The following is a 12,714-nucleotide window of genomic DNA, read 5'->3' on the forward strand; positions in this document are numbered from 1 at the left end:
TTCTTGTTGCTTTCAAAATGGGAATCATCTTTTCCCCCCATCTCTGAATTGGGAACAAAGCACTGTGTCAGCACCAGAAGACAAAAATAGGAACAAAATGTGGAATGAGGCTTGTAAGCACAACTTCTCAAAACTCTGTTCATTCTGAAAATGTTTTGTTAAATTTTTTGACCACAAGACATAGATAAAGGGGGGCTTTTGTCATTGCTTGAAGAAAAATAGAAATGCTTTGAAAGTGAAAAAGGAGGCGTAGGTATTATTTTCTTTGAAATCTCTGGGGCAACATTTATTGATTTCAGATTTATTTATTTGACTAGTGAGTCAAGCAGAAGAACTGCAGCTGTTGAAAAGAAACCAGGGAAAACTTCCTGCCCGAGGTAAGAAACTTTTTATAACTCGTGTGTAACAGATGTTTTGATGATTCCTTTTAGTTGATTCCTTCTTAGTTCTTTCCACTTGAAATAAGTTGGGTAACCTTTAGTATGTGAAAATGATGATAATCAAATGTGTTTCTTCTAAGCATGCAGGCTAGCCTAAACTTTTGCACTACTCGCATATAAATTTCATCTTTTCAGCTATTTTCATTGTATTTGGTGTTTCTCCATAAAACCATGCAAGGAGAAAAAATCATTAATGGTCTTGCACTTGAGACATAGTCTAGAAATAAGTGTAGTCAGGTCCTAGAGAGTTTACGTACCTTTTATGTATGCCAGTTATCCTCGTTCTTCCTCACTCTTCTCCCTCCCCCTGCATTTTGAGTGTATAAGCCAAGTAGCACACAGTCTTTGCAGCAAAGCCTTTTTCACCTCATATGTATTGTGAGGTATTTAGCACACTCCAGGGGACTGTGAAATCCTAACTATTAGGTTTCTTCATAACGAGTGCTCTGAAAATATTTGAAGTTGGTGGCATTTAATATAGTGTGGCCCACATAGCCACTTTAGTGCCTTGTCTAGCTGGGAGGGTGACGGGGGATACACAGAAGATTTATTTTTTTCTCTCACCGAGTAAAATCAACAAACATTCCCCACTGATATTCTGATATTTCTGTTATCTTCACACATTCTGTCTTAAAATAGAGCAAAACCAGAATCAAAATCGGTGATGGCATCTCTACTGCTCTGTCTGCCAGCTGTCCCAACCAGCAGGACTGCTTCGTATCACAGGCAGCCCCTTTGATTTTGATTGTATCTGCTCTTCCACAGGCCTAAGTTCTTTCCACTGTGGGGAATTCTTTTAAAAGAAAGAAAATTGATCAAACTTAAGTTTCCTCAGCTCCAGCAGATTACCACAAAATGAAAAGGAGTGACATCACTTTTTAAGGAATTTGGCTCATTTGTGCAATCTGCTATTTCTGATTTACAGCTCCCTATGTCCTTCTGTTCAAATGATCACTGCCCCTATCTGGCATTGATAATGGTGAACGCTATGGGCCATTGCAGATTTAAACAGTCATTGCTTCCTTTGTGCACTGCTTTTTAATGGTCACCGGGATATACATTTATAGTTCCATCTTTGCTCTAGAAGCTAGCCTCTAACGCTAGGCATATATGCAGTCGTGTTAGATGAGAAATGAGATATTTTGTGCAAGTAGGATGGAAAATAGAATGAGTTTAAGTTGACCAATTTTGATGAAGTTTCAATGTCAATTTTGCTTTAATAAAGAATAAATTCAATTTTGCAGTCTTGAAAATACAGTAATAGGAGAGGCGAAGAAGTATGTGGTAAAAGAAAAGCATTTGGAGATGTTTTACTTTGCCTTTTAGTTTTGGATGTGGTTTTTCATAATTATTTTTAATTAGTTATGCTCAAGATTAAAACTTATGACTGTTCTGTGGCTTGATACAGACGGAATGTCACATTATCATCACATGGTGAGGCGTGAAATTTATTTACTTTACATAAACAACCTCTACTTAAAACAACTTAATACAAAACATTCCTTGTTTAATGGGCAGCATTATGTAGGACTCAGTATATCATTTTGTGTGACCAGCATAAAAAAATAGCATCATTGTTTGTCCATGACTAGCATTTACAGTAAACAAAATGTTTTTGAATAGAATGTAAGCAAACTGTAAAGCAGCTGCCAAGAGATTAAATCTAGTCAGTATGTTGCAGTCCAAAACATGCTTTATGTGAGTTGGGAATAAATGTGTAGGTTGCAATACGTGTATTTTAAAGGAAAATTTAATAGGTTCAGAGCTTCAAGAGTGAAGATAACATTCTAAACAGGAAAGCTACTTAAGCTGATTGTTACAAATTATACTAATACTTTGCTTCCCAAGAAGAAAAACATGGACATAAATTATGTCCATGACTCCGTCTGCTGTCCAAGTAAGAAACAAGAGTGTGTTATAGAAGATCAAATACTTGCAGTGTTAAGGAAAACTATTTTCAGACTGTATCTTGTAATACAAGAAATAAAAAACACTTTCTTTTCTGTGTTGTTCATCCTGCCAAGCCCATGGGCAAATATGATCACCCCTATTAAGTTTAGTTCTAAACATTCCTAACTTTCATATTGTTTTTAATACAAGTGACTGAAGTTTGCACTCTTTGCAACAGTAGTGGTGGCTTTGCAAGAGACTAGATCAGGGTTAACTAGATGGATTTTCATTTAATGCCACTTGAAATTACTAATGAAAGCAAAGCTGGAGAGATCAGGGACCAAGTAATACTGAGTTCCCACTCGCCAATCCAATTTTTTGAAGACTCTGTATATATGGCGAAAAATAAAATCCCATTTCAGAAACACTGCAAAATATAGACGCCTCCTTAATAAGCACAGTTCCTTCTCAAAACAGATAAAATGGTAAGATTACAATATTCCACAGTTTATCCCAATTCATGTCAGCTTGAGTTTGGACTTTGTATTGGGTCTTTGTGTACAAGCAACTAAATAGCTTGGGTCTGGACTGCTGGTGGGTTGCTGTGAGTGAGGGTAAATCAAGTCTACAATAGATTTCTACCTCATTCTCAAATAAGGTAGAATACATTTGTTGACCTTTAGACATACTTGGGTGTCTGTCTCCCACCTATCCTTCCCCCTCCTCTGGGATCTTCTGGGGAAAAAGGGAATACATCAGACTTCAGATGTATATTTTCAGGAACATATCTGTGGATTTTTCTGACTGTAAAAAACATTTTTTCTCAGACCAACTTTGTATTCACTTGCATGGAAGAAATATCATTATACTGTTTCTGGGAATGGCCTTTTTATCTAGCAAATCTGTAGGTCACTTTCTTAAGAACTGATACATGAGCTGACTGTAAGAATGAACCATATGCTCTAGTTTGTGCAAAGACTACTTCTAGGCATTTGTGATAGAGGCTTTTCTGAAGTTCAGTTCTTCCACATTTTTAATCTGTTTGGAAAAAGCTGCTAATGCTGACAGAAACAACAGTTCCTTAGTTCTACCCAGGTCCTTTCAGTTAAATCCTAGGCGTCTTTCCAGCAAAAGTTTAACAAGGTTTCTCCAGCAGCCTTTTCGTGATGTACATCATCTCCAAAAGCAACAAAGATGATGCTCAAGGACTTTTTTTCAAATAGATTATTACTAGATGGAGACTTAGAGCTTGTGTTGGCAAACGATATGCTTACCTAAGTTCTTAACACTAAAGGCCAAGTTTGATGTTTTGTCACACGTCAGAAATGTCTGCTCTGAGTTGATGTCCCTACATAGTGTTTGGAAGAGAGATGACATGGTCTTAGGGACATGGTTTAGTGGGCATGGTGGTGTTGGGTTGACAGTTGGACTCGATGATCTTAGAGGCCTTTTCCAACCTTAATGATTCTATGATTCTATGATGGTCATCAGTACTCTTTCACTTAAGTCCTGTATGCAACCAAGATACGAGTTCCCCTCTTCGCCTACTCAGAAAGGCTGCGAAACTAAGACAGAAATTGAATTAAGAATCGATATTTTCTGAAGGTCTGAAAATACGCTCTAAAGCCTGATACTCAATTGCATTCAAGTTCAGTCAACCCAGTACCAGAAAGCCTGTATGTCCAAGGCTGTGTAGGCCAGCGCTGACGCTTACACAGACTGTATCTGTAATGCAGCTGCAATATGGAGTACATACCTGCCTTTACCACAGGACAGAGAACCCTTAGGCCAAGAGTCTTCTCAAGGCCAGAAAGCGGAACGAAGGGGCTACAGCTGGGCAGCACTTTGCAGGATTTCCTCTAGAAGAGCAGTCACTGTGACTGGCACGCCTTAGGCCCTTAAGGTGCAGGTGAATGGCAGATTAACGAGAGAGACTGTGCAGATGCACTGCACGCATTCCCAACTGGTGGATGATTCCTTGGAGCTGAAACCAGCTGATGGAAGTGAGTGTACCCTTTGAGTCTTATGTGCTATGTCATTGGTGAGACAGCTTCAAGAAATCCTAACTTTGTTTATGTGGTACGGGAGGGAGCCTGGCCTCATTCATCTGCTCTTCCGTGTGGAAGATCTATCTGCTCACAAGGCTTTTCTACAAGTAGACGTGGGGAAAAGTTAATCTCAGTTATGTTTTTAAGTTATACCTCAGTGTGAACACTTGTAAATGGGACTGCACTAAGCAAAACAGAATTGACTGCTTCAGTGCTGAACATGTGAATGTGCATTTGCACTCAAGGACTTAGTGCAACTCACCTGTTTTGCTTACTCGTAAGTTATTTTGAACGTCCCCGTGCAGAGACCCAGAGAAATCGTTCTCCCCTCCTGCATTTACAATCAAAACTAACTGTGGGATTGCCCCAAAATGCACCTTGAGGAGGAGTGTGTTGTATTCTAATTAGTATTGTGTGGATTAAAAGCTCTTGTTACTTAGGCTAAATGTGACTGTACATCTTCTCTCATTCTGTGCAAGGGGGTCTTTTTTTAGTTTGTAACCATGCAAAGTCCTTTACAGTCCAGGAGAGGTAACAAAACCCACTTAGCCCGGTACCCAAAATCTGCAATGCTAGTGATTTTCCTAGGACAAGTGAGTCATCTTGTCTACTGAAAGAATGCTACTGAAAGGCAAAGGAGCTGGTGGACAGGTTTCTGTTCGACCCCCGAATGCTGCGCTCTTTCCCAGCAGGTTATGGGCCTGTTGGATTGTACTTGCACCTTGAGAGTGCGTATTTTAAAATACAGCCTGAGATTTGAGAAGTGTCTGGGTCTGAGGTCACCGGCATGATAAGCTTTTTGGATGGAAAACACAAACCTCTCCAATGATTTAACATCCTCTGCTATGTAGATGAAATATTAAGCTATTAACTTTTGTGGCAGATACAGAAATGCACATGAGACATATGACTATAGGCCTCAGATGTATATACATATAGAACTGTCAACCTGCATTTTATATTTAGGTATCAGCCACATTTATTCATGAATTTCACACTTGTGTTTATACTCTATTTTCCTATGTACCTTTTTACAGACGCAATAGCTATTAATTTTTAATTCTAGTGGATGTAGACTTTAGAGTATTAAGCTTAATGAAAAACTAAAAAGAATTGTAGTTCTTTCAACACCTACACGTAGCAACTCCTACGTGAGAATAAATACTGCTTTCTCCCATGAATATAATTATTTTAAATAAAAAAGAAAAGAAACATTAGTTTGGACTCACTTAGTAGCAATTATATGTTTAAGAGGTGTAAATAACTTGCTATCCAGACATTACAAATATCCAGGTGCTCTGTATGTGCTGATGACAACAAAATTGAAAAGAAAGACTGTAATAATTCTGACTGGTTTTCTCTGCAGAAGATATTGATTATTTGTGTGTGGTGAGAGATTTGGAAAATTCAATTAAAGGAGTTGTGCAAAGGTTTCATAAATTTTCCTTGTACAGCGTGTACACAGACATTGTTGCGTATTAAATCAATGCAGCACTTCACAATATATTTTCTTTGAAACATAAAAATAAATAACATTTAAACAGTTCTGCTTACTACAGAAACAAATTTTATTTTCTGTGAAGCATTTAGTCATGTGCTATCACTGACTCATACACATTTGCCAGCTGTAACAAATTTTATAGACGTTTTCTCCAGAGACATAGCTCATATACTATGAATTTTTAAATGAGCAAATGGTGAAGAAGGGATGTCAGCAATATAAAAATTGATCAGTTAAAAGATAAAAGCATAAGTAAAGAGATTTGTATGGTAGTCTTAATAGGTTTTATTAAATAAAAATACTATAAAAAGACAGTAATGAATAGACTGAAGGTTTTAACTGTGGTTGAGGTGGAGAAAAATTATTCTGGCACATTTAGTAGAAGATTGGTTTTATATCACCTGACAGGTGAACATTTTTTTTCTCTCTGCTTTTTAGATCTGTAAATGTTTTAGAGCAGTCAAACTTCGCAAAGAAAGGTGGTGGAAGTAGGAGGCGAAAAGAAACTTGGGAAGATTCTGCCCTTTTAATGCTTTTGCGGGCTGGGGACAGGAGACACCCTGGCAAAGGGCAGCAAGGCTTCTACCAAGCCACCCGCGCAGGGGTGAGGTTTCTGGTGACTCTCTAGCTGCTGCCTTACCCTACGCGACCCTGAAACACTCAGCTGATGAGGAGAGCAGGCTGGTCCTGCACCCAGCTAGTGCTGGTGCCGCAGTCGGCTGCAGCCCAGATGTCTTTCTGGTCACTTCCACAGATGCCTTCCTTTCCCAGCTGCTCTGGTCACAAGAGATTTTCATCCAGAAGTTTTGCTCATGTTCTCTTTGCTTTTATGTAGTTTAACTTACTTAGGAGTTCTGCATATAAAAATATCAAGAGAGGAGGGTTTTGGGGGAGGGGGGTGTCTGTTTTGTTGGCGTTTTTTAAGAGCAACTCATTATCTTCATTAGCTCAAACACACACACACACATAGAAAAAAAGCTTAAACTGCTACAACAAGCATTCTAAGTTTTTGGAGCACATGAGTAGTAAATTGTATTATTTGGTTACTTGAATATCTAAATCTTAATGCCATCTGTAGAAATATTGCTATAAATAAGGCTGTTTTGTCAAAATGTGCTATCATGGTATATGTTTGGAAAGAAAGCTGAGTTAATGACTTTTTTACATGAATCTGGGCAGCTTACATTTTTTAAGACAGCTTCTCAGAGTGGAGTGCAGATCTTGGCATGGTTGCTCTGGCATGTATGGGTTCTTTAAGTACTGCAGAGTCAGAATGCTGCAATCAGTGATTAAAGGGTTCATAAAGACTGAATTAGGAAGTTACATTTAGCACAAAGAAACCAACTTGTAATTAAATCTCAGTCTTTTTCTGTTACTTGTCCCGCAAGACTGCACAGTTTCCTATTTTAAGCAATAGTTAGTGGTATTTTTTTTATGATAATTTGTGTAAACAAGTGGTGTTTATTAGGTACAATGCGGAAAAGTTGTACCTGAGGCAAAGTTGAATTGGATGCCTTTTTTATGGAGTAATCTTATGAGACTTAGCTTAGGACAGAATTTCTGGCTCGGTCTGGGCCAGCTCCAGGCAATGTCACTGGCACCTCATGTCAGATCCACAGGCAGGTCTCCTGCGTCACGTCCCATATAGGAAGCGTGTGACACCGGAGAAATCACAGCATGCCACATGAGGAGAACTGAGGAACTGAGGGGAATCTTCCCCACCACCACCCGTGTCTTCAGTGGCTCTGATGCCTCTCTCCAACTAGGTTTATATGCAGCCCCTTTCCTCATAGTAGGAGTCTTTTTAGCTATAAGCCGCTGTAACTATCTGTTTGTTGTTCTCAGTATGTTTAACATAAAGCAAATAATTCTGAATTCCTTTCACCCTTTTGTGGTGGTGGAATCAAAATGCAGTATGAACCATCAGCAGACACGAAGGGTACTGAGACCAGAGCTGATCATCTGCTGCAGAAAGCCATTCCGAAATCTTGGCACTCAGATGCACCTGCTTCCAGACCCTTCCCCGTATGTTCTCATTCCCTGAGTTCCTTTCTACCCTCGCACACTTTTCCTCCACTTCTTCCAGCCATCTGCTCAGCCCTTCACCCTGACCCTGCCCTCCTTGAGTAAGGAGCTCAGGTGTGGTTGCCTCTCTTTTTGGCATCCCCTCAGAGGACCCAAGGGATGGTTGTTCCTCTCATGCAATCTTTGATACAGGTCTGCTGATACGGTCCTTATGGATTTTTATTTATTCTCTTATTATTAATAGCAAAAAAGAAGGACCAGCTTCTAATACTCGTAACACATTCTGTTCTGCTTTGTCATCATTGGTAATGATACAGCATATGTGCATACACTCACAAGTAATTAAGGCAATCTCCTAAATAACTGTTGAGACACAGTAACTGTATGAAGTAAAAGGGGTTCTGTTAACCACCGCAGTAACTTATTTAACTCATATTTGTGTGGGGATTTTCATAAATTCTGTAATAACACCATTGTTGTGTTTATCAAAACTGGTTTTCCTCCTCCACAGAGTATGTCCAGACTGCCAGTAGCTCTGCCTTCCTGAAGTCGCTCCTTGACTGAGGTAAGTAGCCCCTTGGTCTGCTGTGTGGCTTCTCCAGCTGCCACGTACGGGTAGTAGGATCAGAAGGACTGAGGTACTTGATTTTAAAACATTGGCAGAGTGATCTAGTATGTAGGCCTGCAGTCAAGACTGTAATAGCTTGATGGGGAAACAGTTGTTACTCTGCGTGTGGTATTTCTCGTTACTGGTTTGTTAAGCAAAATGACATACTGAATCTGTAGAAACTCTGTCCCACTCTAAAACATCTGATAGCATTTCTCCTCGTCAACGCTGTCTGTTTCTAACTGGATGTTGTTTCAAGAATGGCAATTTAGCTGTAATACACGTAATGAAAACAGGAAAATTTGTGTACTTCAGATTATATCTTCTTAAATGCCACAACCGATGCCGTGGAATTCACCAAGGAGGCTGCCTCCTGCAGCCCTGCTATGCTATCGATGGCAGGGGTACTTCACTGGGCTCAGGGTTTGCTTTCCTGCAAAGCTGCTGTGTGCACCCTTCTTCGCTGTTATTAATGCATAGGTAGACTCCTCAGCTCACTCCTGGCAGGCCGTACAAGCCAGCTGGAACAGCCCAGCTCTTTTCCAGGAGAGGACAGTGGACTGCAGGGCAGATGGTCCGGTTGAAATAGCAATAGCAGCAGCAGCAGCAGCCCACTTCCAACCGCCCGCCTCCCCAGGGTCATCTCACCCTCCTGTTCCATCTCTGCACGTGCACCTCAGACGGGGCTCGCCGCTGATCAATCCACCACATCAACTTTCTTAGCATTCCCAGAGCAGAAAGCATAAAACAATGTATTAACAGACACCTCAAGCCATGTTTTATAGGGTTTTAAATTCTTCCTCCTTTGGCTACTCATCTTTGTTCCAGTGTTGTAAGCAAAAGCCCAGTTAGCGACTGGCCTTGTCTATCATCATATATTACCTGTGCATGAGAAAACTGGCTGCTCGTATCTTTCATAAAGTCTGCTGAGACAAAGAAGTCTCTAAAGATGAGGATGTCTGCAGATTATATGAATTCCCTGTACAGTGTGAGAACACCTTTCCTTTGGAAAGTGAAAGTATTCTAATCTTGTAATCGAGGAATGCGGAAAAGTAGATCTCCAGGTTTTACAAGCTGTATAACTGAGTTAGTGCAGGGGTGAGCTCAGACACATGCATTGTGCTTCTCAATGAAGGTTAAATTTTATTTTTGTAATCACAAGTAACCTAGTAGCAAAAAAAAAGCTTTAAAACCCTGCTGGTCCACAAGCTAATGTTACCCTAATACTTATTAGCTGTTTATGCCAGAGATTCTTTGTACTCTTTACTTCTTCCAAACCAACTATCACACCACAGGCTGGGAACAGAGTAATCAAGGGACAGAAACCAGTGCAGGGGAGCAGCGCTAGCATCCTGTTTAGCAGCTCATTTTCACCATTCAGCGTAATTTCTGAGTGAGTCCTGGAGAATGCAGAGCGTGACCGTTCTATGGTACAATAAGCAGTTTAAGTCTTACCCTGGCTTATTAGCGTCAGCTGAACTCATACTGACCACAACTACAAGGCTTCGATTCAAAGTTAGCTCAGAGAGCACTCCTGTCTCGACTATCGTCTAATCAGTGAATATTGTGTTTGCACCTTATGTCCAAAAAAAGACACATTTACTTTTTCTGGTTCTCTCTATCCCTTCCCAAGTGTGACCAACGCCGTAAAGCCCTTTGCTTTCTTATTGTTTAAAAAATATAGTTGTGAAAGCTAAATGATCTTTTAGCAATTATTTCTCAACTTTTTCTACAGATAAAAACTACAGCATTTCCTCAGAACATCTTAAAATGTTACTGCAGTTCAAGGGAGACCGTCTGTTGCTCTGCATTGCCTTAGGATGTGTGTGTGAGTCTGTATTTTTTATGCAGTGAGGCTAGTACTGGACGTAGGACAGACATATAATTCTGAACAGATCACATGAATGATGACGCTGTTGTCTGATTGCTATTTATCTTAGTCATTCCTTATCTCCATACAGGCATTATGTGAAAAATGCATTCCTCATCAACCCAAAGTTCTGCATCTGCTTGACTGTACTTAAAAGGAGAGAAGAAATGACTGTAAACCTATCTCCCCAGCAAATACCAGTTTGGGATTGCTCGTTGCGCTAGGCAGGTGCACATCTAGATAAAATTTCTGGCATCTATTTAAACTTAACAATGTGCACAACCAGATAATCTCAATGTAAATAATACATCATGGTTGGTTTATGCAAGCGTGGGTACAAAATGCTGATTTAGGTTTGCTGCTGCATGGAAAATAAACTATATTTTCTGTATGTTCTTACTGCAAATATATAATTATGCTGCCTTGTTTTTCTTTAAAAAGAAAAAAAAAAACACCCAAAAAAACCCCACTATAATGCTCCCTCCAAGAACTGGGTGAGAAGAAACCAGATTAAAAGATGAACTTTGGATCCCAGGCCTCCGGTGGGAAATGGCTGCTTCCTGCCGGGGGGGTGTGGGTGTGCATCCACGCTCATTTAATCGATTCATCATCCCCCAAATGCTAGCAAAACATGATTTAAATTAACGCATCTAGTTTTGCAACAGCCTGCCTAAAAATTTACAACTTTTTCTAATGCTGATTGGGCCCAAAAGGAGGAGGAAGCTCTAGCGTGCAAGACATTATTCTGAGTGCTGAACGTGTTAAAGTTGTTTACAAATGACACCTTCCCTGTCTCTGGCTGCCACGGTTAGGGACGTATGTGTCATCTACAAAGATGTTTCCTCAACAGTCACCCCAAGACACACTGTATAAAGGTATCGGCTTCAAGCTCACAGCGTTAAAACACAGGGCTCTAATAACATTTGCTTTGTAGGTCACCTTTTAGCTTAGTTTTGGTATATGGGGAGAGTTGCTATAAAACAGTTTCTTCCCTTTTTCATTATCCTCAGAACCATCTCTCCAACCTAGTGAATACTCTTGTCTCAAATCGGTGACTGAGTTAGGTGCAGCCTCTCTCCTGTTGAAAGAGTGCACTAGAATGAATTTTTTTTTTTTTCTTCAGCGCGCAAGAGAGAAAGTTCAACATAAATGCACAGAACTGAATATCCTTTCTTGCTACCACTGCAAAGTACTGTTACTTAAACAGATAAACTGATTTTTTACAATGAAAATTCTGAGAACCAAAATGATAAATGTGTTCCAGTGTGTGGTTAAACATGTACACACGCAAGCTTTGTGAGGTTTTTTTTTTAACTGATAAAAATGGTTTTGCACTTTAATACCTGTGCAGTCTGATTGGAAAAAATGTTAGTAATTGTTTGAAGGGAATTGTGTCAGTTACTTTTTTAATTTCTATACCATTCTCATTTAAGCTTTCTGTGCTGTTGGTTCTTTGTTGTATGTGTAAGATTCACCAGCTGATTGCTTTGAATGGTAGTGGAAGGTTAGCCTGAACCAGCAATAGTTTATATAACCTGATTGTAACCTCTGTAGCTGGAAATTAAATAATCATCGATCTGAAAAGAGTCTGTAAATGAACTGTATGCCACTCTAAATCAAGCTGTTCTATGCAGTCTTAGAAGAACAAAATAAATTTTTTACAGAAAATAACAGTAAGGGGATGATGGACGACAATGAGTTACAGCAGTAACTTACACCATGGAAATTATTAAATACCATGAAATTTGGTATTTAATCATTTTTCTGGGAAATACAAAGTTATATACTAAGATTCAGCTGCAAATACTCCTCATACATGCTGTAGCTATTTAAGCACTTACTGTTTCTTTGACCTCCTGGTGTACTAGGCTGTTGCCTTTCAGAAACAGCTGGGTCTGTTAAGAACCATTTCCAGTTCCACCCCAGGTGGATCGTATGACTCTCACTTTATCACCCCTGGAGGCCACCTCAAGGACAAAGAAAAGGGATACAGGCAAAACTAATGTTTTTATATGGGTGGGAAGGATTGCACCATGATCTCGTGATGAACACAAGAGAACAGGCTAATTAGAACCTGAAACCCTTCTGCTTCCTTCCATCTTCATTTGCTCTTTCACATGTTGTTTCATTGGAAGTAGACGTTCTTCAAGCTGCCTGAACTTTTGGCAGTCTTCCACCCAGCCGTGTTTGGAGGGAGTGCTGTGATTTTTAGCTTTTGCAGCCGCTGGAGACAAAGATTCCTATTGATACACATCAGTGCCACTCAGCCTACGCTCCTAAAAAGAAAGGCCATGCTGTGAGCAGAGCTCTTGCACGCACACCCTCAGAAAAAT

The 12,714-nt window shown here is 39.8% G+C and overlaps 1 protein-coding gene across 1 annotated transcript in view; it reads left to right on the forward strand.

The window, feature by feature from the left end:
* ITGB3BP (integrin beta 3 binding protein (beta3-endonexin)) overlaps positions 1-8,468 on the forward strand; it is a gene marked incomplete at its 5' end in the record, with an annotated part of 27,844 nt that extends 19,376 nt beyond the window's left edge. The window contains 2 exons of the mRNA XM_009575781.1: positions 318-377; positions 8,416-8,468. Coding sequence (XP_009574076.1) covers positions 318-377; positions 8,416-8,468 — 113 coding nt within the window. The remainder of the gene's footprint in view (positions 1-317; positions 378-8,415) is intronic.
* Positions 8,469-12,714: the final 4,246 nt, after the last annotated feature.

Source organism: Fulmarus glacialis, unplaced genomic scaffold (genome assembly GCF_000690835.1).
Source record: "Fulmarus glacialis isolate BGI_N327 unplaced genomic scaffold, ASM69083v1 scaffold24684, whole genome shotgun sequence".
In the NCBI taxonomy this organism is placed as follows: Eukaryota; Metazoa; Chordata; class Aves; order Procellariiformes; family Procellariidae; genus Fulmarus; species Fulmarus glacialis.